The sequence below is a fragment of the Haliotis rubra genome, unplaced genomic scaffold, assembly GCF_003918875.1.
Source record: "Haliotis rubra isolate DU_JTF1 unplaced genomic scaffold, ASM391887v1 Scf663, whole genome shotgun sequence".
Lineage (NCBI taxonomy): Eukaryota > Metazoa > Mollusca > Gastropoda > Lepetellida > Haliotidae > Haliotis > Haliotis rubra.
In genome coordinates, this window is record NW_025767372.1 from 253,729 (window position 1) to 281,139 (window position 27,411).

A 27,411-nucleotide genomic window follows, 5' to 3' on the forward strand; every position below is an offset into this window, starting at 1 on the left:
CTGAAATCAAATGAAGCATCTAGTATAGACTGTATCCCATCTGAGATGTAAATGAATTAGTCACCTGTAGACATCTATACTAGCTTGATCAATGTGATCTTCAAATGCGGCCTGGTCCCCAACATGTGGAAGAAGGGAGTCATTAATCCAATCCCAGAATCTGGTGCATGTGACCCAAGATTACCAGCTAGTTATAGAGGTATTATTCTTCTATGTGTGACATAAAGCAAATGCCAAGGTTCTCAACAACAGAATCAGTAGCGGGTTGGAGGCTTATGATTATCTTACACCTTTCCAGAATTAAATTCGCAAAGGAAAATCGTGTCAGGATCATCTAGAAACACTCACAAAAATGTTATACAATATAATACAAAATATATTATTATATATTTGTCGACATGCAAAAGGCCTTGGACTCTTTCCAAAGAAATATGTTATGGTATAAACAGCAACACAAATCTAGACTTAAGGGATATATTTTGAGATCACTATAATCTCTGATTCAGGATGAGCAATGTTCTGTCAGAGTGAATGCTGACAAAACTGACTGGTTTCATGTGGCTGTTGGGATCACGCAAGGTTGTTGTTTGTCACCCATCCTATTTTCGATGCATATAACTGATTTAGCGGATGCATTAAGTGAACTCTCATTCCTGTTGTATGCTGATGATATTTTCCTCATCGCGCCCACTGAAGAAAAGTTCAAGATCAAAAGCTACTAGATCATTGGTCTAACAAGCGGAAATTAACAGAGAACAGAGAAAATCCGACATTTTGCACTTCAGAACAGCATCAACACCAAGATATTTAATTCAAGTGCGAAAATTTTGATATTGATTATTGTATAGACTAAAGCTATCTTGGAATGTGGATTAATGAATATTGTGACTACAAGAAAACAGTTAAAGATATATGTAAGGCAGCAACCATAGCACTTGGGGCTATTCTCAATCGTTTGGGCGGTTTAACCCATGCAGTGTACACAGAGCTGTTTGATAGTTATATGCGACCAATTCTGAACTACAGTGCACTGACTGACTGACTGAGTTTGGTTTTACGCCGCTTTTAGCAATATTCCAGCAACATCACGGCGGGGGACACCTGAAATGGGTTTCACACATTGTACCCATGTGGGGATTCGAACCCGGGTCTTCGGCGTGACGAGCCAACGCCTTAACCACTAGGCTACCCCACCGCCCCTACTACAGTGCAAGTGTATGGGGTATTAATATGGATAAAGAAATAAGTTACTTCCAGAATAAAGCGTCCAGATTCTTCTTGGGAGAGAGAAAAATTGCCTACAATGTGTCTGGAAGAGAGACGGAATGGAGAAGTCAAGACACCAAGATTACAATTGAATTTCTTCGAAGTTTCCATAAAATCATCACCTCTAGTGAGACATGTGTGTGCCATATGCCAATATGCATGCATGTATGCGTGCGTGCATGCATGCATGCATGTATGTATGTATGTATGTATGTATGTATGTATGTATGTATGTATGTATGTATGTATGTATGTATGTATGTATGTAAAAACCTTGGAGTCAACTTTGTGTGCAGACTCTTTCAGTGCTGTCACAACCCCTAGTGTACAGTACACAACCCTGTGCACTTAAAAGAACCAACGAATCCGTTGGTATATGACCAGATGGCGGCCCCATGAATACGTGCAAACACCTAGTTGCGGGTACAGCAACGTGCGGTAAACTTTGACAAAGTACTGTGACTATATGCCCCAGGCCACCAAGCTGTGAATGGGTACATCGTAAGGATGGGAAAGCCGCAATAACTCGGTGCGCCTTGTGGCAGCAAGAGTTGTATGATCCCCAGGGAGCTAACATTGATAATACGATGTGCCGTTGAGATTGACATCCAATGATCGAGGGAAAACATACAAGCGCCTTGAGCATGCACTAGTTGCCTGGATATATGCGCTATATAAATATCCTATAACAATAATCCCCAATACCCGAATCCGTTTCTAACTACATGTTTCTGTTCTCCCAAGCGAGGGGCGGTGGGGTAGCCTAGTGGTTAAAGCGTTGGCTCGTCACGCCGAAGACCCGGGTTCGAATCCCCACATGGGTACAATGTGTGAAGCCCATTTCTGGTGTCCCCCGCCGTGATATTGCTGGAATATTGCTAAAAGCAGCGTAAAACCAAATTCATTCAGTCAGTCAGTCAGTCTCCCTAGCGAATCTAGTAGATAGTACAATATTGATAAGGGAGAGTGAATGAGTCAGTTACTGCCTGGAAGCCAGACCCAAGTGTAGGGCAGTTCTGTCGGGCAGTTTGAAGTTAATGGTGAGTGAGGGAGTTTAAAGTCACATCGGCAATATTTCAGCCATATCGTGACTAAAACTAGTTCTAAATGCATAATACATACATATAATATATTAAACCCCGTCAACGAAGGACAGTAAAACCACTAGATTATCACAGATTGAGTTAAAACTAGCTAGCATATATCTTTAAAAGTAGAAAATTATTTCTGGACAATACAATGTAAAAGTGGGCAAAAGATCGCCAACAACTGAAGGTAGATCACCATACTAGGAACGCATTGACATAGTGCGTGGATATGTGCGCTATATAAATATCCAATAATATGTATGTATGTATGCTACAGTATGTGTGAGAACTATAATGTGTGTATATGTATGGTATGTGGTGTTCTGGTATATATGGATGAACATCTGAGTGTATCTGTGCATGTAATGTGAGCAAATATGTTGCTAATAATTAATTGCATCTTATATATTATTATCTGGTATTTGTAATATGTGGCATTTCGGCCTTCTGAGACCTGGTGTTTGTATTGTATATATGTACAAAATGCTTTATACCTTGTAACGCATGATACTGTAATAAACTATATCATTATCATTGATGAAACGTTTGCATATGCAAATATATATTTGTCATTAGTACCCATTTGTAATAATGTTTTTGTATGTATACTGAAAGCCATTAAAAATACAATTTGACATTCATACTTTCTTTACTCACACTAATTTCAACATATATAAACCTAACTGGCAGATATGTTTTAAGTGAACATCTGTGAATAATTGCATCTGAAAATGTCCAGTCAACAACAACATCAGTGACGCAACAACGACATCACACAAAGGAGGGGTCACTTGCAGTCAATATCGTGTGTGTCCACCGTGCGCTACAAGACATGCTCGCAGTCTTTGGGGGCATTGAAAGACACACATTTTTCAAACAGCTGTTGGATGGTCTGCAGCCTCTGATGGTCTGTGGTCTGATCATGACACCACCAACCCCCCCACACACACCCCACACCCCCTCCAAAACTACCATGTTGAAGGAGACAGTTTGGCGCAAGTCTTTCTCCTTTACGTCGATAAATCTGTTGACGTCCATCTACGAAGTATAAGTTAAACCTGAATTCATCTGAAAAAATGACGTCTGGTCATGTCCTGTTGCCAAGATTGGTCCCATTTGCTGCCCATCGCTGTCTGGCAAGTCTGTGGCGATGCAATAAGGTTGGACCACGGTACGGGTGACGACACCGGATGTTGAAGGCAGCATTATTCAACATTATTCCAAATACAGTGAATAATCGACAGACAGCGATCAACCTTTAACACCCATCATTGAGACTATCTGATCCCTAACTTTCACGTGCATTGCATGTGAATTGTGTATTCTGTGACACTACACGCCGAATTGAAAATCATGCTGTTATACACGGCTATTTACGGATGGTACGTTTTGTTGTGATGTTTGAAAACATAAACACCATAGGAGTGTGTGAGTTTTAGTCCGCTTTTAGCAATATTCCAGCAATATCACGGCGGGGGACACCAGGAATGGGCTTCACACATTGTGCCCATGTGGGGAATCGAACCCGGGCCTTCGGCGTGACGAGCAAACGCTTTAACCACTAGGCTACCCCACCGCCCCCAAACACCATAGGACTCATAAACAGAGCAAAACCTTGTATAAAATGAATCGCGTTTGAATTCATTGCTACGTGAAATTGCTATTGTTATGATGCGTTATCTATATTTCCCTATGGAAGCTCTATATTGTAATCCTGTGAGATTGAATCAATAAAATCCTATAATGATTCACGTTTAATGTGACTCTGGAATGGCGTGTTATTCACATAATGGCCCCTCCGTCATATTGCTGGAATATTGCTGTGAGCGGCGTAAAACTAAACTCAGTCATTCACACAATGGCTCTCACGTTTCCAATTGACTGTCATCTCGGGCGATCTTGTGGGCCTGCTTTGGAGATTGTACGCGCGCTTTCCGACATTTGTAGGTAATGTAATTACAAATAGGAACGAAATATCTACAGCTACTGTCATCGAAAAGCGAGATGCACGTGCGTTAACGGGTTCTCAACAATTTTTTCAGCTGTATGTACTTATAGTAATTGCATACTTGGGTCACCCCCTTTTATTTTCACCTTGAAGAAATCATAAATTATTGACTTTCATTTTCTCTCACTTTGTCAATCAGCAGTAATCACATGTCTCTGACGTCACTAATGCACGTGCATCTCGCTTTACGCGCTGTTCCTTTAGTTGCCAACCCGCCCTTGTAACAAACTGGCAAAACGCACAAATAAATCATGACACTTTCTTAAACAACTTCATTATTTTTGTGACACAAATTATGCAATTGTTTTTTAGAGTTGGTCTGTTGTTTTTACTGCACTCCGCGTTGGTTTGATTCTTTTATGTCTATTTGTTTTTGTGTTAGATTGCAATTCATCGGTATCATGTTGTCTCAAACGGACTGTATATTTATATATAGTTACTAGTAATCACCTTGAACACTGTGCTTAATTACTTCTTACGTCACTGAGGATATTTAGTCTTTGTAGGGTCCTTCGATCATATCTCTTTCACCGTATTCATTTTCCACTGGGGGCGGTGGGGTAGCCCAGTGGTCAAAGCGTCCGCTCGTCACGCCGAAGACCCGGGTTCGAATCCCCACACTTGTACAATGTGTGAAGCCCATTTCGGGTTTCCCCCCGCCGTGATGTTGCTGGAATATTGCTAAACGCGGCGTAAAACTAAACTCACTCACTCACTACATTCCACCAGGGATATGACAGCAAAGTTACATACGAAGTTGAGACAACTAATAGATATCCTTTTAGTACTTATTACAGCTGAAACATTGTGCATTCAAGGGGAAATAATACCATATGTGATTCTGAAACCAATTTTGAGTTTTGGAAATACAAGGTGAACAATTACATACGAGTATATTAGAATATATTTTCAACAAACCATCGTCATTATTATTTTTTAAAATAGGTTTTAAAAAATATTGAAAGCCACAATTTACGAGTGTTTCAGGTATGTTTCTTACAGTTGGAATTATACAGAAAAAGAGTTGTCGTTCTTGTTTGAAATACTAGTAGCCTTGATGTTCATGCGCTAATTAATATGAAATCCACGAGTAGGATTCGGCTTGTCCCGGAACAGCACGCGTGTGTCACGAATTTTATTTGCCGAGAGGTCCATGTAACCAGCATTGATATCAGTCTGTCATCATCAGCGTCGGACCATAAGAATCATTAAGATTAATCACAGTGTTATGTCCATTGCATTATTTAAGTAACTGTCACCCTGTATACTATAAAACCCGTGAAGGTCCGGGTTAGAATTGGTCTTCAGTAACCCATGCTTGTCGTAAGAGGCGACTAACGTGATCGGGGGGTCAGGCTCGCTGGCTTGGTTGATACATGTCATCGCATCCCAAATGCGCAGATCGATGCCCATGCTGTTAATCACTGGATTGTCAGGTCCAGACTCGATCATTTACAGACCGCCGCCATATAGCTGGAATATTGCTGAGTGCGGCGTAAAACTAAAACTCACTCACTCATTGTATACTATAAGTAGTTACAAGGTTACGGAGATCAGGGCATCACCAGCTGTGGTCAGCGGAATCTAAGCGCTGTGAAAGAAAAGCATTTCAGCAATACTCTATCTAACCCGTAAAGGTCCGGGTTAGAATTGGCCTTCAGTAACCCATGCTTGTCGTAAGAGCCGACTAACGGGATCAGGTGGTCAGGCTCGCTGACACATGTCATCGTATCCCAATTGCGCAGATCGATGCCCATGCTGTTGATCACAGGATTGTCTGGTCCAGACTCGATTATTATCAGGCGGCCGCCATGTAGCTGGAATATTGCTAAGTGCGACGTTAAACAGCAAATAAATAAACAAACAAACAAACAAAAGACATTGAACCGGCATCAGTGGCAGAGATATTGGTCATATCACGGGGTTAGTAAGTATGATTTTACGCCGCTTTTAACAATATTCCAGCAATTTCATGGCGGGGACACCAGAAATGGGCTTCACACATTGTACCCATGTGAGGAATCGAACCTGGGTCTTCGGGGTGGCAAATGAACGCTTTAACCACTGGGCTACCCCCAACGCCCCTGGACAAATCAAGTGACCATATGGCATCCTGTGATCACACTGAGGTCACGAGCCTTCTGATGTAATTTTAGAGCAGTGACCTCCCACGACCGTCTCTGTCAAGCGGAAGTTGTATTTGTGGAGGATAAGCGATTTCCAGATGTTGTTGGCATCATGTCCTGTGTATTGCGTCTGGCTCCAATACATGATGCACGTAGCCGGTTACTAGTTGCATGTGACAACTTTCTGACTGTGGAGGTTGCAGTCACAAATCTATTACGGAGATGGCGTAAGTGGATTCGATCGTCAATCCGTACTCGGCGCCCAGGGCCTTGGGCCATATGCAGCGATGCCCGTGTGCACAGGGGGTCCACAGACTGTGTGTTGTCTGACGAAGACAGCCTACCGTGCAACCGCTGCAAAGGATTGTCCAGGGCCCCGTTTCTCAAAGCTATCGCAGCGCTACGGATGTCGTACCACCTATACTTTAACATAGACTTAGCGCTACGATAGCTTTGTGAAACGGGGCCCAGGATTAAACCAGACAATGGCACCCACACGCCACTTGTTTTTCTTGGGGTGCCATTCTTCCTTTTCATGGCACAACGAGAAACTAAAAACAATTACTCTCGTTACAATTCTTGCCAATAATGTTGGTGTTAGTATCCTAATTTTGTTGAGTATATACGCCGAGAGGGGGGTATTTTGTTGTTTGGCACATGTATCATTGATGTGAAAATATTATACAGGTCGGATAATGAAAGCAAGTAGTTTATTTGCATTAGCTAAAAAAGTGCAACGTCTGGAAATCCGAAGAACACTTTAAATAATGCAGACTAATGTGTTCCACTCATTATGCTATATATCAATAGGGTGGAGAGCTCGTGAGGTGTCCACAGCGGATTGCTGCTCATGGTTTAATGCTGTTTGATGCTTGTCCCTCTGTTCGGACATACGATACTATAGATGGTAGTTTTTGTGAGGTATTCAATGCATGTTTAACAATATATACAAACAAAGGTCATTGGACGTTTTTTGGAATGTTCTTGATAGAATCAGGGTAAAGTTGTATCACTAATGTAACTTCCTGAAACATCGTGAAAGAGCGCCCAGCCCTTTAGACTGCCATGCTGTTCATTTGGGTTTGTAGAGAGTGGAGACGGCAGGTCTTGGGAGGGTGTTGCAGCCGTCGGTGGTGCAGCAGTAGTGGCAGTCGATGCTTGTAACACCACTAGTTTGAGGCTGCATGCATCTCCCCTCGTCGGACGTCTGATGGTACCATTGTCTGGAGCAGGCACTGTGGCTCACACACCTGAAATAACGGATGATAAAGTATTGTCTGCATGACAGGGTATCGTCGATTCAAAATTCAAATAATTTTGTTTCTTTTCTTCTCTGAACATTATTTTAACGACATCAGTTAGGCTTGATGACGTTGAGACGCCGGAAGAGCTGCAGATCATTGACTTACTGAGGGCAAATCTGGGTTTTAACTCACTAGCTCTGATTTCAGGACGCAATTTTGTTAAGCGTATTGTGGCGAATTTGAATTTGTGAGTTCAAGATTATTGTATTGGAAAAAACAACGTGTGTTTGGGTGTGTGACCCGTGCGCGCGTGTGCGTGCTTACGTACGTGTTTGTAACAGTACATTTTAGACGTGACTTAAGCAAGTTTGTATCTATTTCATTGACATACCATAAGGCAGTTCAACATGTCACATCACTCAGATGACATCATGCTGACACCTTCCCGTGAAGATCCGGGTTAGAATTGATCTTCAGTAACCGATGCTTGTCGTAAGAGGCGACTAACGGGATCGAGTGGTCGGACTCGTTGACGTGGTTGACACATGTCATCATATATCAATTGCGTAGATCGATGCTCGTGCTGTTGATCACTGGATTGTCTGGTCCAGACACGATAATTTACAGACCGCGGCCATATAGCTGGAATATTGCCGAGTGCGGCGTAAAACTGAACTCACTCACCAATAACTGACGTGGCAGGTAAGTAGCGTGACAAGGAAGCTTGTTTACAAAACAGTTACAAACCAAGAAGTTTTCAATCTTCAACGGAAACTGATTAAGTGTTACCTTTTATACGTGGTCTGAGCGCCATACGCGTCGTGCAGCACATCTATCATACAAAACTGCCCCTCGGGACACAGTTGTAGCTTAGGGATAAACAGATCCCTTGGTCCGCACGGCGTCTTCGAGGTCAAGTCACCGCAGATTTGGCACTTCAGGTCTTGTCAAAATAAAATATATCGGTCACAACATATATATCTTCATACTCATTACACCGAGGAATCCTTAATTTTGTAATCTATTTCATACGTTTTGACCTAAAATATTGATTTTCTTTATTTCTTATCACGATCTTAAAATTCCCCCAACAAAAGATATTGGTGAGTGAGTTTAGTTCTACGCCGCTTTTTACAATATTCAGCAATATCAAGGCGGGTGGCACCAGAAATTGGCTTCACGCATTGTACCCATGTTTGGAATCGAACCTGGTCTTCGTCGTAACGAGCGGACGCTTTAACTACTAGGCTGCCCCACCGGCCCAAAAGGTATTGAGTGCTGCGCCAACAGTATGCCCTTGAAAATCGAATTTAGACAAACAATTACTAACAGTATCGAAATTTTAACATGCTGCAAGGTTTATAAAACTTAGTTTGAAACACAATTGTTACACGGTGTATTTAATACATCACCATCGAACACCAATGTCTTGTGTCTTTCAATTGAGCTTATTTTAGTTCTGAATGCATACTCTCTGTTTCACGATACTGTATGTGAAATATTTTATTTTAGGCGGGTGTGTATTTTCTGAAACAACATTTAATTCTTTATCTTTTTCTTCTGTGCAACTAAAGTACGAGTGAATTGGAACTCAAAATAAAGAACAGAAAATACATACTGTCGACTTATTGTTCTGGTGTGGCTCAAGTTATATTCCTAAGTTCTGGCCCCGATTTCTCGAAACAAACTTAAGTCTGAGTTTTGACTTAAGTTCGAATTTTTACTCAAATTTGAGAAAACACATTTCCCAGAATGAACTGAAATCGATATTAAACTCAAACATAGTAGACAATTTGAGTTTGGTGAATAGAATACTTAAGTTGTTTGGGCTTTTTTATTAAAAAATGCAGCTGAGTTAAAATTCAGTTGTTTCAAATTTTCAAACTCAGTTTGAAATTTGAGTAAAAACTTAAGTTTGTTTTGAGAAATCGGGGCCTGAACTTTTGTTCACTTTATTTAACTAATGTTGGAGGAATTGCCATAGCGACGCAGGTTATATGTGCTCATCGCTTTTGTGCAACCATGGACCAGTGAGTGAGTGAGTTCAGTTTTACGCCGCACTAAGCAATATTCCAGCTATATGGCGGCGGTCTGTAAATAATCGAGTCTGGACCAAACAATCCAGTGATCAGCAGCACGAGCATCTATCTACACAACTGGGATACGATGACAAGTGTCAACCAAGTCAGCGACGCTGACCAACCGATCCCGTTAGTCGCCTCTTACGACAAGCATGGTTACTGAAGATCAATTCTAACTCGGATCTTCTCGGGTCCATGGGACAGACAGAGTGACAACAAACAGAATAAACAGCTAATCTAGGTTTCGAATCCACAGTGGTTAATGTCTGGTACACCCAGGAATACTGTTTGCGTAAACCCTTGTTTGGAATGAAACGATTCCTTAAATCTAAACTTACCTCCCTTCGAAACCTTTGTAGGTCTTGGTTTTATAGAAGTCGTTGAAGCGGAAGTCGACGCTGACGTTAGGGGAGTAGTAACGGTTGTTGATGGTGTTACTGCGGAGGACGTTGACGTTAGTGGGGGTACTGTCGTCGCCGTGCTGTCTGGGTGGGGCTCTGGAGATGCTGTATAAATGTAGCTGTGATGGTGAGTGAACCTAACGTCAACATCGACACACTGTAGACAGTAGAATGAGTTCGACACCGCTTTGCACGTTATTTCAGGTACATCACCACGCGTCAGGTTGATGAAGGAAGTGATGCAGGGTCTCAGAACCTGGATGTCAGTGAACTAAAGACAACTGGAATCGGTAACCGAAACAGGAGAGTGAGTGAGTGAGTTCAATTTCACGCCGCACTCAGCAATATTCCAGCTATATTGCGGGGGACTGTAAATAATCGGGTCTGGACCAGACAATCCTGTGATCAACAGCATGGGCACCCATCTACGCAATTGGGATGACATGTGTCAATCGAGTCAGCGAGCCTGACCGTCCGATCCCGTTAGTCGCCTCTTACGACAAGCATGGGTTACTGAAGATCAATTCTAACCCGGATCTTCACAGGTTCAAAACAGAAGATGTTCGATGAGGAACTATGATAAACTGGTGATAGCGTGTGTCATATTAACATGGATATTGAACGTCAAGGTCACCACAGTACACTAACATTTATGCCAGGTGTTTTTTCCCAGATCAACCCTCGTATTTCATTGTCTGGATGTGTCGGAACATGACATGCATGACAAGACCAGGCCAAATTACAACGAATATGGATATCAATGCCCGTCAGAAATTGTCTGTGTTCAAAGTGAAAAAACACATCAGTGTCACGGTCAGACAAGTCATCGTCTTCACACGCTTTGTCTGTTCGCTACAAATCCCAGCTCGCCCTACCGCTCCCACACCCCTAATCCAGATATTACATATCTATCCCTTACAGTGAGTGAGTGAGTGAGTATGCTTTTAAGCCGCTTTTAGCAATATTCCAGCAATATCACGGATGGAGACACCAGAAATGAGCTTCACATTGTACCCATGTGGGGAATCGAACCCGGGTCTTCAGCGTGATGAGCGGACGCTTTAACCATTAGGCTACCCCACCGCACCCTGTCCCTTACAAGCCTGCGTACATACATTAAGATACTTGTAAGATACTAACATCCTTTGCCTCGTTGGAGTAATAAACACTCGTTCCACAATTGAATTATTCTTCTTGATGCATATCACATTTCGTGAGGGGACCGCCTCCGTGGTGTAGTGGTTAGAGCGTCCGCCCGGAGAGCGGAAGGTCGCGGGTTCGATCCCCGACCGAGTCATACCAAAAGACGTTAAAATATGGTACTTGTTGGTCCCTGCCTGGCGCTCGGCATTAATGGGTACATCAAGGACTGGTCGGCTCGGAGTCAGTATAATGTGTCTGAGTGGGGTATTCATGCTTCACTGCGGCATGTTATCTCAGTGAGCTAGCACTATAAAACCAGCTTAAGTCTGGGCTAGTACAAGCAGCCGCACATACACATACACACGCATGCACGTCGTCATATGAGCGAAATATTCTCAAGCACGACGTTAAACCCAATTTCACCTCACCTCACCTCACCTCACCTCACATTTCGTGAGGAAAATGATAACAACAGTGTGAGATGGACACTATTTATTTCTAAACATCATACAAGTGTATTCTAAGGATGTACATCTGGATGAGGGGTCGACTTACTTTTAGGGTCATACAATGTCCCTGCCGGCGGTATGGCGTCTTTGTTACAGCCATCACCTTGACAACAAAAGCTGCATTTCCCGACGGGTAGGCCCGAGAAACCGGAAGGAGATCCGTCCAACAGAAAACAGTCGGCCAGTCCAGCTGTTGACAGCCACCACTCGTTCTTGCACACTTGTTCCGTTACGCATCTAAAACGCAAAACAATATAACTTCCGGGTAATTGTGATAGGATCCGGCACGGAGTATTATAATCTGTCCATCGCTTTTAACGGGACATGTACGCTCTATGTTAATTTATATTCCCGATCCCAATATATCCACCGGTCTTCACACGTAAGGGACCTTGGGATAGGGGATTATTCTTACTCTTCACCTTACTGTAAAGTAGATATGTCTTCTGTATTTATGCGTTGGTCCCATTCGGGTAGAATACATAAGTTCAAGCTTATTCACTCCGATAATCTTTCACTTTCATCGCCCAAATCACAAGCATTAGTCCGAAATATTTTTCATTCCAGAAACAGTATATTTTCGAAGCCGGGCGTGCTACAAAATTAACACGAAAGTGCAGTTGGAATGTTGCAAATGTAGTGCCCTAAAATCAGCGATTCGAGTGCAGAACGTAAGTAGTGTACTTAACACGTTAGTAGGGCCTATTTAACAGAAAGTGTTCTGCTTATCAACACAGCTTGTCAGATGCAGCGGAGGATGAAAGCCCGAAGTAATGGCCGCCTTCCCATCTTCTCAGTGTTACAAGCACGGCTATGGCTGACAAACAGTGTGCCAAATACACACTGGCCCGCTAGCCCGTGGCTAGTAATAACCCAGTCGGGCCAGTAAATCTCCACAGCCACTGGCTAGTGAATTTATACGGGTCATTTTATAAATATATCGCTCTCTCCGATTCGTTAAGGTATAACACACTTTTAAGTCATGCAAGATTATGGCCTGCTAAAAATGTTCATCATATAAGCAGCTTAATGATGAAACCCGTTTCTTGACTACATTCAAATTTCGGGCTAGTGAATTATTTTGTGGGGTAGTAACATTCAGGCATAGCTAGCCCGACTGGCTAACAAAATGTGGAAACTATTTTGCACACAGCTGACAAACATGGACGGATAATCAGGGTTGAACCAACGATAAGACACTTCGCCTTAAGGACGCGAATCTGAACAGCGAAATGCGATGCCGCAGGTGACTAAAGCCTCGTCTCAGCGATCATAGCACAACGATGAACGTAAAATTTTGATAAAACGTTTGCGATAGATCACCTTAATGCTGAGATCGCTTTGTAGCACGGGCCCAGGCTGCTGTCACTCTCTTTCATGTAAGCTGCTTTACAATTCGTGTACATCTGTTAGATTCATCAGTGCTTATTAGAAAGGTCACATGACGTGACGTCATATGGAGATGCTATCATATCTTTACGTACAAATGAATCGTATCGGAGTAAAATGAGTGGATGAGATTACACGCCTTTGAACTGCATAAACCTAATGCGGTATGAAATCAGGAAGCAATGTAGTGTTCAGACGTGTAGTGTTTTACAGAAATTGGAACCCAGGCTCCTGGCGTACCTAAGGGAGGCAACCCTGCGCAGCATATTGGCGACCTGGGCACCCTGACCGGTGTAAGAGCTGGTTAATAGGGGTGGGTATTGCAGAGAATTTTCATATTGCGATATATTGCGATTCGAAAGCATATATTGCGATACGTGTTGCAATATATTGCAAGAATATTTTTTTCACCAAAACTTACTTATAATCGAGTTAATGCTTGATTTATAAAGCAAAAACACAACAAAATCACTATGCTTGATTAAGCTTTAATAAAAACTTTTAATCATGTTAAAATGAAGGAAACAAGGAAAAGAACAATTTAACATCAACACAGTGGTTACTAGTTTGAACTAGTTTCTCCACTCTCGAAAATGCCCCGAGATTTTAGACAGCAACTTGACCTGGTCAGGACATATCAGGGATCACTGGTCAATAATGAGTAAATATATATATAACATTCAGATCAAACACTTTGCGAAACACTTGAACAAAAATTAAGAACACAACTTGATTTTCGGTGTGAAAAAACGGAAATATCCGAAGATTTCCGAGTGTTACGAAGTTTTCCGAATGCATGTCGTAAAACCGGTTTTCGATCCGGGTATCGCAATACGTATCGATTTCGTGTCTGAACCGGTAAATACCGGTAAACCGGTTATATTGCGCAGCCCTACTGGTTAATGTGTACACATAGCGCGGTGGACTGAACATACCCTCTCGTGAAGTTCCTGGCTCCTGTTGCGCTCTGACTGATGGTGGACATGCAGTAGGGCTGGTCAGTTGGACAGTTCACAAGGCTCATGTCGAAACAAGAAAGATCTTTGCATTTGTAGCACTGAACAGCTGGAAAACACCAAGAACACAATAATCAGATGGATATCAGGCATGCGCAGAACATGTTTCTGGAAAAAACTGATGTTCTGGAAATGGAGTGAGTGAGTTTAGTTTTACGCCGCTTTTAGCTATTTCACGACGGGGACACCAGAAATCTGGAAATGGAACTAATGGACTTCAGATACAGATTACCTCAACTATCCCCATACCAATTCTGTTTGAAAACTGTGCCTTCTTAGACATGTATTATCAGATATTTGTCAATTTACTGAGTGGTTTAGGGGCGCTGGGGTAGCCTAGTGGTTCAAGCGTTCGCTCGTCACGCCGAAGACCCGGGTTCGAATCCCCAAATGGGCACAATGTGTGAAGCCCATTTCTGGTGTCCCCGGTCGTGATATTGCTGGAATATTGCTAAAAGCGGCGTAAAACCATACTCACTCACTCACTAACAGAGTGGTTTAGTTAACCGTTAGCGTGATGAGCATCGGGTCATAGGTCATAGGTCATAGGTTGGGTCGGGTCAGTGTGGGTTGGACTGGATGGCGTGGGGTGTTTGGTGTGTTTGGGAAGTTTCTCGGGTTTAAGCAGCCCTACTTCTGGATATGTGTTTACAGATATTTGCCTAATTGCAAACCACCTTCAGGTTGTGTACATGCATTTACATTCCGCGTGACGATATAAGGGAGCGGTGAGGTAGCCTAGTGGTTAAAGCGTTCGCTCGTCACGCCGAATACCCGGGTTCGATTCCCTACATGGGTACACTGTGTGAAGCCTATTTCAGGTGTCAACCGCCGTGATGTTGCTGGAATATTGCGAAAAGTGGCGTAAAACTAAACTCACCCACTCACTCAAATAGTGCGATCAAATTACTGATGATTAGACTAGGCAGTTTAGAGCTTACAATCATGGTGATAATTAGACGTGATTCCCTAGGCATGCCACTGACGGTAGTCATGGAAATATACATCTTGTGAGATACCAAATGCCTCTAAATGTCAAGGTAACATAAAACGTAGGCACGTTTTGGGTAAACAACAAAGATTGTTCATGTCTTTCTGATATGACAAAACAACTTCGGGAACACACGATGATAACTTGTTAGATAAAAGCAAACATTATATGAATCAAAGCAAAACAAAACATGAACCATTAGTTGGCAACTTAATAACTTATAGTAAACTATTGGCATTTTTAGTTACAGATAAAAGAACAGGGCCCTTATTCTCGAAACGTTCCTAGCCCTAAGAATTCTTAACTTTGATCGTAGCCAATGTGTTGAGAATGGGCTTAAGAAGTTCGTAGGGCTACGAACGTTTCGAGAATAGCTAGCCAGGCTGACAATGTTTTACTTCAGACACTTCGAAGTTATCAGTTAATTATAAAGCAAAAAACCGATATGATTGCAATCTGAATATAATTGTAAATGAAAAGATGTGTGTGCGTGCGTGTGAGCTTGCGTACGTGTGTGTATGTGTGTTGTCTACCTACGTTTCACAGTGGTAGTTGGGAGGGTTGTGGTCGTGGTTGTTGTCGTTGATGTAGTTGTTGTAGTTGAAGCGGTTGACGCAGTAGTTGGTGTAGTCGGACTTGCAGTGGTAGGTAATTTCGGAGCAACTTTAATTGTTGGCTTTGCTGTTGTCGGTGGATTTGTTGGTTTTGCTGTTGTCGGTGGATTCGTTGGTTTTCCTGTTGTCGGTGGATTCGTTGGTTTTGCTGTTGTCGGTGGATTCGTTGGTTTTGCTGTTGTCGGTCTCAGTGACGGTATCGGTGATCGCGGGCCTTTGTTGAACCTACGGTTGGTTTGGGCGTGGTTGGAGCAGCGGTCTGCGTTTGTGGATTTGGCGCTGAAACGGACATGTGTCACAAGACTTATTTACAGATATACATTACATGTGATCAGAGAAAGAAGCTCTCACATCGCCAGGTCAGCTTCGATTCACCTGATGAACATTTGAAAAATCCGCCGATATGTTAACTCTGGAACCACAAAGTTATTTGTCCACAACCATGTTCTGTCTAGGATAGACTACTGTAACGCTCTGCTACACGGTGGATGTGTAATCACCCATCTACAGCGTGTGCAGAACACTGCAGCCCGTGCCATTACAAGAGCTAACCCCACAGAACACTGCAGCCCGTATCATTACAAGAGCTAACCCCACAGAACACTGCAGCCCGTATCATTACAAGAGCTAACCCCACAGAACACTGCAGCAGCTAACCCCACACTGCAGCCCGTATCATTAGAACTAACCCACAGAACATTACAAGAGCTAACCCCACAGAACACTGCAGCCCGTATCATTACAAGAACTAACCCCACAGAACACTGCAGCCCGTATCATTACAAGAGCTAACCCCACAGAACACTGCAGCCCGTATCATTACAAGAGCTAACCCCACAGAACACTGCAGCCCGTATCATTACAAGAACTAACCCCACAGAACACTGCAGCCTGTATCATTACAAGAGCTAACCTTAACAGAACACTGCAGCCCGTATCATTATAACCCCATTACAAGAGCTAACCCCACAGAACACAGAACACTGCAGCCCGTGCCATTACAAGAGCTAACCCCACAGAACACTGCAGCCCGTGCCATTAACAGAACACAGAACACTGCAGCCTGTATCATTACAAGAGCTAACCCCACAGAACACTGCAGCCCGTCATTACAAGAGCTAACCCCACAGAACACTGCAGCCCGTATCATTACAAGAACTAACCCCACAGAACACTGCAGCCCGTATCATTACAAGAGCTAACCCCACAGAACACTGCAGCCCACATTACAAGAGCTAACCCCACAGAACACTGCAGCCTGTATCATTACAAGAGCTAACCCCACAGAACACTGCAGCCCGTGCCATTACTGTACCATTACAAGAGCTAACCCCACAGAACACTGCAGCCCGTGCCATTACAAGAGCTAACCCACAGAACACTGCAGCCTGTATCATTACAAGAGCTAACCCTACAGAACACTGCCATTACAAGAACTAACCCAACAGAACACTGCAGCCTGTCATTACAAGAGCTAACCCAACAGAACACTGCAGCCCGTATCATTACAAGAGCTAACCCCACAGAACACTGCAGCCTGTAGCCCGTCATTACAGAACAAGCATTACAAGAACTAACCCACAGAACACTGAACACTGCAGCCCGTGCCATTACAAGAGCTAACCCCACAGAACACTGCAGCCCGTACCATTACAAGAGCTAACCCCACAGAACACTGCAGCCCGTATCATTACAAGAGCTAACCCCACAGAACACTGCAGCCCGTATCATTACAAGAGCTAACCCCACAGAACACTGCAGCCCGTATCATTACAAGAACTAACCCAACAGAACACCTCACACCAGTACTACAGAGACTCCATTGGTTGCCAGTCAGACAACGGATAAAGTTCAAGCTGCTCAACATCACCTTCAACGCCATTCACTATCTTCAGTACCAACAGTATCTTCAATCTCTATTCTACAAGCCAATTCGCAACCTAAGCTCTACCCACAAAATGTACTTGACTCTACCAGACACCAAAACAAAATTGGATGAAAGATGTCTCTGTCACTTCTCCCATTCTGTGGAACTTACCTCTTCAGGGAAGCCTATCTCCTATAGACCTTTCACAGCGCCGCTGAGCAACGAACTTAGTTGAAATCCAGGCGCTATATAACTGTATTATTATTATTATTATTATTATTATAACACCGGGAAAAGATAGACTTCAGTTCAGTAGTTCACTAGGTGTCTCTGGTTTCAACAAGGCGGTACAGGTCCAAGACCTGGAAGTCAGGGGCTTTCCTTCAACATTAAGCTCACTGTGATATAACTGGAACACTGTATAAAGCTGTCATGAATCAAACTCACTCATACAACATTACAACAGCCCACTTCCGGTCCCCTTACGTCGTACTTCCGGTATCTATACACCTAATCGATTTCATTATATCCTACATTTTGTTTCGTTGCAACAACTTCCGGATTTGCTGTAACCACTTCCGGTCTAGTTATACCCTGCTTCCGGTCTAGTATACTTTCGGTTTCGTACTTATTTGGTAGAGTCTCATAATGTCCACTTATCCGACTTCCTACTCGTCATATTTTATTTATTTCTCTGTATACTCCGCTCCAACTGCCAGAATAGTGGCCAGGAATAGCTTCGAGACTGCTGATAAGGCACTGTTGAGTGTAGAATTCATATTGGTAGCCAAGCCTCTCATTTTCCATCACTGTTGAACAAAATGTAAATCATCAATTCCTTACGAACGTAAAATTAAGGGAATGTAAACCAGACGACTGAGCTCCGCCAAGATCAACCACCTGGTATCCACCCAGTTACTGGCCCTGATTGCTTCGTGTGCAACGAATGGAAGTGTATTGAATTCTTTGCGATGTCATTGACTCAGGACATAAAGAATGCTTCACCTCTATCACAGCGTTTAACTTAATTTGGGACCCATACCATACAACAGCCATGCCCGTTCACTGCCATGTTGACGTGAGTCGGCGCCATCCTGATAGACATCACTTCAGGTTTGCAAAGAAACTATTCTTATTTTTTTAAAATGATAACTTAAAACTCACGATCGTAGCATGCGGAGGACATTCCCATCTGATGCATCAGTGACAAGCATGATGTCCAGTGCAATTCCCTATAGGCAGTCGTACTATATGTTCCCGAACGTTTTCAGGTGAACAATTGACTAGACTTTGCATGTGTTTACAACCCCCTCGAATATTCAAACCAAACCAAAAGCCTTTGTGGTTTGAGGAAACGTTGCACTGTCCCCCAGAATAACAAGCGCCTGATCCAAAAAAACATCTGCTATACCAAAGAAGCTAAGAACCACCCGATTCTTTCCAAAATGAGTGGATCACTAAGTCAAGACAAACCCAAGTCCAAGCATCGGGTGATTCGTAGCGTCTTTTGAGTGGAAGTATCTCAGTGTGCATTGTTCTTACCTTGCGTTGGCATTGTTGTTGTTGCGGGTTTGACGTTGTTCTGCTGCTGGGCACAGGGACAACTGGGAACAACTTGAGCTGGGCTCATCTGGTTTCCGCTGTTGCCAAACAATATCCCTCCAATGTGAAGATTTATAGATACGTCCAGTCCGGAACTGCCCACGGCTGTTATCTGATTACCACCCTGACCGCTTGGACTGTGATTTGCGTAGCATGGCTGACCAGCGTGGCAGTGACAAGATGGCACCACGTTGATTGGTTGTTGTGGAGGTATGTTGTTGGCTGGTGGGGCCTGCGTCTGAGGTGGGTTGGTGGCTGGTGGGGCCTGTGTCTGAGGTGGGTTGGTTGCTGGTGGGGCCTGTGTCTGAGGTGGGTTAGTGGCTGGGGGTGGCGTGGCTGGAGGTCGTGTGGCTGGGGGTGGCGTGGCTGGTGGTCGTGTGGCTGGGGCTTGGGTCATTGGAGGTTGGGTTTTTACTTGTGGTTGGGGTGTCTGCGGTGGTTTTGGCTTCACAGTGGGGCAACCCCCTGACTTGCCACCCGATCCCTTGCTATCCGATGACTTGCCACCCGATGTCTTGCAATCCTTTGACTTACTGCTACCCCCTGACTTGCCACCTGTTGACTTGCTACCCGGTCCCGATGACTTGCCACCTGTTGACTTGCTACCCGGTCCCGATGACTTGCCACCTGTTGACTTGCTACCCGGTCCCGATGACTTGCCACCTGTTGACTTGCTACCCGGTCCCGATGACTTGCCACCTGTTGACTTGCTACCCGGTCCCGATGACTTGCCACCTGTTGACTTGCTACCCGGTCCCGATGACTTGCCACCTGTTGACTTGCTACCCGGTCCCGATGACTTGCCACCTGTTGACTTGCTACCCGGTCCCGATGACTTGCCACCTGTTGACTTGCTACCCGGTCCCGATGACTTGCCACCTGCTGACTTGCCACCCGGTCCTGCTGACTTGGCGCCCCCGGATTTGCTATCTTCGTCATTCATGTCTTTAGTTTCATCGCCCGAGTCTGGCCCTGAAAATGTACACATATATATGGCTTTGCAAATACAGGTACGATCTGCACGTCAACGCTCTTTGTCCCAGGTAGAAATGGTACTTCAAATATGTTTCTTTCTTTCTGTAATCAGTAATCAGACAATGTCGAGCAGAGACGGTGTAATTACCTCGACTATTGCATGTCGGCGTATAGCTGTCGGTGTTGTTGGTATTGTTAAACGAAACAAACATTATAATATAATATCAAAATATTCAACTTGCATTGTTATGAGGCAGAGTTATATATTGTGCAACAGAGTTTCAACTGCTGTGCATTGTACCGGTAGATTCAGGAGGGGGAAAAACATTTTTAAGGGGGGTCACCATGGGATGTGGGGGTTCAATTTTTTACGGGTGGGGGGTGGGTCATCTCTTTTGCACATAAAAATATTTCAAAATGATGCTTAACAAATATGGGAATATGGGCCATGCAGGGGGGTCACTTAGTTTGTACATACTTTTTAGGGGGGTCAGTCACATTGTACATGCTTCTCAATATCAATCATCACCACCCCTAGCCATAAATTATGAACGGTCCCTTATTCCAGAAACATCACCCTGACAGAGGTATATAAGCAGTCATTCCCAATGAAAGGGGACAATTGCAGTCGTTGAGTTTGCAAGATGCTATTCATGAAACCAAAAGCACTTTTAGATCTTTAAATACATTAATAATAACATGTAAAGTATAGGAAACACGAAAAGCAAGATAACTAACAAGTCATTTAAACAAATGCCTGGTATGGATTGACATACATGGGTAGGGGGTACGCATTTTTCGGTGTCAGTGAGCGGCGTACCCGTCAATTGAAGCTGCCTCTAAGATGACCACCGCTACTACAAGTCGAATGTAGTTATGTTTTGAAAGCAACCAGAAATTGTTTATAAAAATAACCATCAAATACGCATGTACAAACATACATAAAAACGTTTAGCAATAAACAGCTGTTGACAGCACGCGTGCATACGTTATGTCAGATTGTATTACCCATAACTAGAAACTGTTACAATACCAAAAAAATGTGTGATTTGGGGCATGAAATGATATAGTTTAGATCACAAGCAGGTTATGTCTACGAGACTTACAGGTTCGTTTTAAAGACCGTTTTTAAGAACGTAATCATACGTAAGGGTGATGATATTGTAACGTTATGGGACCATTGGTTAGGCCGTCCGTATTTTTTTCTGTGTTTCTCATCTCCCGACCGACCCATATTTTCCTTCCGACAGAACAAAAAAGTATTTTTTTATGTTATAAAATGTCGCCGACAGCAGTAATTTCAGCCCGATCAAACGAAAAATGTGTCCTAAAAGTCAATTTAATAATTAAAAAAATAATTGAAACGTCTCTCAAGCATCTAAATCGGCGATCTTTTAGAATTTATCTTCCCTTCAGTAATCCGCTAGGAGCGTTGATCCGGGCGGTCCAACCTTAAACTGACAGCGCATGTCTTATGCGCGATGGGAGCTGTGCGTCTTACTAAATAAACACTTAGAGACAGTTAACCAGTACAGCCTTCACCATTACTGTTAACGTTCACGCTGGTGCATATGGACAGAATCTTTTCCCTTGACCGATGATATATCAAGTACGGAAGCGTTGAAGGGACCAGATGAGATATAATTTATCTTGAGCGCACGAGTTAGTATTTTGAGAACTATTTGTGTAATATGATACACCGGGGATAATCATGAATGCGTATATTGCAATAATGAATCGCGAAATGGCCATTCGAAGCGAGGCGCTGGAATCAGCTGATCGTTTTCAGGTCATGTTTTGTCGTTTTATTGACGTTTTGCAATTGGTAATTTAGTCTGGCATTAGATGTCTAAATATCACACTTTTAAGCCTGCGGTGTATTTTCATTGCATATGTATTCAAATCTATATCGTATTACGCCGGGAGCAGATGCGGTGCGCGAAATGTATTGTTATGCAACGTGTGAATTTCGTCCTGAATTTTATCTGATTTTTTGTATGATGTTGCTTGTGTACTTTAATATTACATTACACATGCATGACTTTATTTAGTCATTGTACATAAGCATTTTCTGTTAAATTCGTAAAAATTTAAATAAATGCAAATTACACTTATCTACATGGAATGATTCTGGGGTTAAATTTATGTCATCAAAAACATATTTGATTTTAAACACATTTTCTATGTTAATTCCTAACAAACAGACATAACGTTAATGGTTTCTTTGAGAACTATTGCATGATAATCAGGCTATAAAGCTATAGCTAGATGTTATATGATCTGTCATATGAAATATTTTATCAACATAATGTAATAGAGGTACTCCTATGTTGTTACCTCGTGGTATTTTAGGTAGGCCTAATGTTAAAGTTTTTCAATGTGTCAAAATAATCAAGTTTGGGTTAAGGTTACTGACGCAAGCTGACAATGTGATTTTGAAGCACTCCTATAATTTTCAATATCGAAAAGCTGAAAATGGCAAGTCTTGTTGGGCATTAAACGTTAAATCATTATTATTCAGTTATGGTTTTGGTGAAGTTTGGCTACAACAAGGTGTAGGAAATAGTGTTGTATTTATCTCTCAGTTTAAGGAAAGGTGTGTTGATATTAAGCAGCAATGCTGGAGTGCAGATTTAGAGGGTTTCGCGAAGTTGGATTTCCACAGAGCTCTTAATAATCAGTTTAGTTACGTAAATATACTCGAAACTGTAACAGTTAAAGTTTAAATTACAAATTTCATCCGCTTTTGTTGTTCAAATATTGAGCTATCAATTGAATTGGGCAGGTGGTGGAATGTTCCAAGATCAGAAAGATTATGCCCATTCTGTATTGTCCCAAATATTGAATCCGATTACCGTTTTTGTTTATAGTGCCCATTTTATCATAATTTAAGATATACACTTCTTCCAAAATACTACTGGGAATATCCAACTTCGGACAAGATGCCAGCATTATTTCTCTCAAAGGTGTAAATTTCTTTTTTTAGCAACCAAGAAAAGACAAATGGTCTTTAAAGATGTCCCCCTTAGATAAACATTTCTAATGCATTTTTATTTTGTAAAATTTGTTATTCATGTATAGATATATTTATTATAATTGCGAGCCATCACTTCAAGCTCTCTGTATACAACAAATATATCCACCACAATATCTGAATCATGGGCCTGTGGCCCCCTTACGAAATAAACACATATCATATCATATCAACATAATGTTACCAAAACAAGAGGATTCATATGTCATGTCATACACATCCTCTTGACTGGTCAGAACTATCTGTTGTTTGTTGAGACAAATCTCTGAAAATGGCTACTTATGTTTAGAGGTTAAATGGTATGAAACTTTTGTAAGCAATGGATCAATAAATTAGCATATATAATGGCTCACAGCACTGACTGATGGGCACACTTTATAAGGGCTAAATCTGTTATGTCAAACTATGATGACTGGTATTTATGCTGCAACCGACTAATTGGATAATAGGTGTATGGTACATTAAGTATGCGTCAGAAACATAGTGTCAGAATTTAAAAACAAAATGAAATGTGTGAGGAACTGCTGATCAAAACGTACTATTCATATTTAAAATTAAATGTTACATTCTACACGGAATTCTTTCAGTTGTCAGGGATGTGTAATAATTACAAATTTGCGATAAAGGCCTTCCAGGTGATACAGGTCAGTTGGTGGGTGGTGTATCTCCGATTCGTTTTACATTGAGGTCGGTGGTAGTATGAGAACTATTTGTTAAATTTGAATGCAGCAATAATTGAAGAATTGCAGTTGGAAATAACATAAGGGCTGATATATAAAGTCAGTTTTCATGATTTCATAGATGCTGCGACACCCAAGTCGAACACTGTCTCGTGTTCTGTCGAAGGAAATGCCGTGACAATATACCGATTTTTCATAGCTTTTTCCCCGTTATCTTCTATCGTGTCAATTCGCATTGCGCTTGGAAAATTAAACAAACTGTGGGCTTGCAACCAGTGTGCTGCCAGGGTACGACAGCCTTTGACCCGTGGCCAAAAAAACCTTCAAAAAGCGATAAATCTCTCCAAAAATAAACAAAGTGGCAGTTTTGAAGAACTCACTTTGTTTTTGTGTTCTAATCCAATGTGACAGGTTTATTAAAATTGTGTAGCATAACCTATTTAATTAAGAGTCAATACATGCATTATCTCAGGATTTCATATAGTCTCCTTATATCTAATGATATATGAACTGTCTAAAACTGAGAAAAATGGATTCACACAATAAGAAAAGCCTCTTTTAATGGTCTGGGTACTGTGGTAGGATTATTTTCTGTCACCAGCTTGAAAAGAAAATGGCAAACTGCTTTTTTTTCTTTCTCTTTTCTTTTCTTTCTCTTTTTTTTTTTCATTTTTCTTTTTCGCCCGCAGTTTGGAGATGATAAACATAAAAAAAAAATTGGATGGCCTAATATTGTGAATATTGGTTCAGTACTTGTCGAGTGAGGACGACGCGTGACGATCCGGGTTATTATCTACATACCACTGCCATATAGCTGTAATTTTGCTGAGAAACAGAAGCCCAGCTAACACACAACGTTGTCACAACGTTAGTATTACGTCATTTTATAACGTTATGTCAGAACGTAATTGCAACGTTGCACATTTACGTTGAGGAAACTTTATGCTTTGAGCTCCTTACAACGTTTCACGTTTCACTTTGAGATTCTTTCTTCACTATTCAACTACAGCTTCAGAAAACACACGACTAAAACAACATGGAAGCTGACGAATAAAGATTGAAGTAAAATTCTGCTTTGTTTCTATGTACTGTTCACTACTGGGAACACTATTCAACTATTAACGTTAAATAGAACGTAAGGACAACGTAAAACGTAGCATTAAATAACTTTAACCTTGTGGAGACGTAAACATGACGTACAACAACGTCAGGCTACAACGTTGTAATAACGTAAATTGGAGTCCCCAGAATAACGTTTTAACAGCGAAAGGATAACGTTGTGACAACGTAAATGGTAGTCCACAGAATAACGTTGTTACAACGTAAATGGTAGTCCACAGAATAACGTTGTGACAACGTAAATGGTAGTCCACAGAATAACGTTGTTACAACGTAAATGGTAGTCCACAGAATAACGTTGTGACAACGTAAATGGTAGTCCACAGAATAACGTTGTTACAACGTAAATGGTAGTCCACAGAATAACGTTGTTACAACGTAAATGGTAGTCCACAGAATAACGTTGTGACAACGTAAATGGTAGTCCACAGAATAACGTTGTTACAACGTAAATGGTAGTCCACAGAATAACGTTGTGACAACGTAAATGGTAGTCCACAGAATAACGTTGTTACAACGTAAATGGTAGTCCCCAGAATAACGTTGTTACAACGAAAGCATAACGTTGTGACAACGTGAAATTGTTAGCTGGGAAACGTAAACAAACAAACGAGTGATGGCAATGTTGTCTCTGAAACAAAAGGATGAGCGAGTGATGATAGCACAATGACACATTAAAGATCTTGCAGACATTCGCGGTGATGAAGACGCTGCTAAAGGCGTGATGATACTGCCCCTGTTTACCATAAGGCGGGAGTTCCTTGTTACAGCGTGTTCCATCACAACAGAACGAGCAATAGCCCTCGAATTGGTCATCAGGGCTGCTGCAGCCGTCGGGGTTGTTCTCCTCGTAGATGTAGCACGTCTAAAATGAGACAGTTTATAATATCAAGTATGGATATAATATCCAAAAGGATCCAAGATAATATGCTGAATTCCAGGTCTACAGCTAAACCAATCTACACTTGCCCAGTCGGTCTAGACTTCAGTTGGATTCCATTACAATATATTTTCCAGGAGATGGACGATCCCCTCGATACTGGCATAATTGCTGGTTGACACCTTTTTAACCATTACTACAAATTTACGTATAACACTTCGTAAGAAAACGGAATGTTAATTTTGTAATACGTGTGTTAGATACTACTAGATTCATCACTGTGCATTTTGGATGGGTAGCTGGGTGGTTAAAGTGTCCGCTCCTCGCGTTGAACCCGCGGTTCGATTCCCCACATGGGTACAATATGTGAGGCCTGTTTCTGGTGTCCCCCGCCGTGATGTTGCTGGGATAATGCTAAAAGCGGCGTAAAACCATACTCACTCACTTACTCACTGTATTTCTGAAAATGGGAAGATTATAATGAGTATGTTCCAAGATGGCCGCCATTGTGAAGTTATATGTCCTGAGGTTACGTTAGAGAATATACGTTATAGACTTAAAGGGACGCGTTATAGTGAGGGGTAAGTGAGGAGAAAAATAGCAACACATCCTCGACGATCAGGGAATGACATTTCCATGACCTCATCATCAGCCAAGTAATGTTCGAATGACCTACGCTGAAAGTAGTCCTCCACTCAAATTTCCTCACGGCTAATACCAGCTGCCACGGCACCAGTTTCCGATTCAGTTTGTGTATCGTCTCAAACACAAACCCCTCGTTGTATAAACACTTCCTGTTGTATAGTCCGGAAAACATATTTTCGAGATAAAGTTAATTTTCTTCAAACATTCTGAATCTGGTGAGTATTTCCTGGTGAATATTTCCTCGACTCGCTTCAAGGTACACTAATCTCAGAGTCTAGTTCAGAGTGAGTATGGTTTTACGCCGCTTTGACCAGTATTCATATACCAAGGCGAAGGACATAAGACACGGGCTTCATAAATTGTACCCACGTGGGGAATCGAACCCGGATGTTTGGCGCGATGACCATGAGACCACCTGTGCCAATGGGGTTCGTCAGAGTGGCAATCATCTGAAACATCTACCACGTTTTCCTCTTGTGCTGGGGCGGTGGGGTAGCCTAGTGGTTAAAGCGTCCGCTCGTCACGCCGAAGACCCGGGTTCGATTCCCCACATGGGCACAATGTGTGAAGCCCATTTCTGGTGTCCCCCGCCGTGATATTGCTGGAATATTGCTAAAAGCGGCGTAAACTAAACTCAGTCAGTCAGTCCTCATGTGCTGACGAGCTGTGACAAAACTGAACTACTGCTCAAAGGTACGCTCAAACAAACTAACTCACTCACTAATAACTACAG

At 42.3% G+C, this 27,411-nt stretch overlaps 1 protein-coding gene across 1 annotated transcript; it reads right to left on the minus strand.

Moving 5' to 3' along the window:
- Nucleotides 1–11,834: 11,834 nt before the first annotated feature.
- Nucleotides 11,835–26,850, minus strand: LOC124257512 (integumentary mucin C.1-like). The gene is made up of 7 exons (XM_046691595.1): nt 26,710–26,850; nt 25,898–26,018; nt 19,508–20,317; nt 19,286–19,457; nt 15,800–16,155; nt 14,191–14,320; nt 11,835–12,103 (listed from the first exon to the last, which is right to left on the minus strand). The coding sequence occupies exons 1-7, from the start codon at nt 26,848–26,850 to the stop codon at nt 11,878–11,880; spliced, it is 1,956 nt and encodes a 651-aa protein (XP_046547551.1). The 3' UTR covers nt 11,835–11,877.
- Between the last annotated feature and the right edge of the window lie 561 nt (nt 26,851–27,411).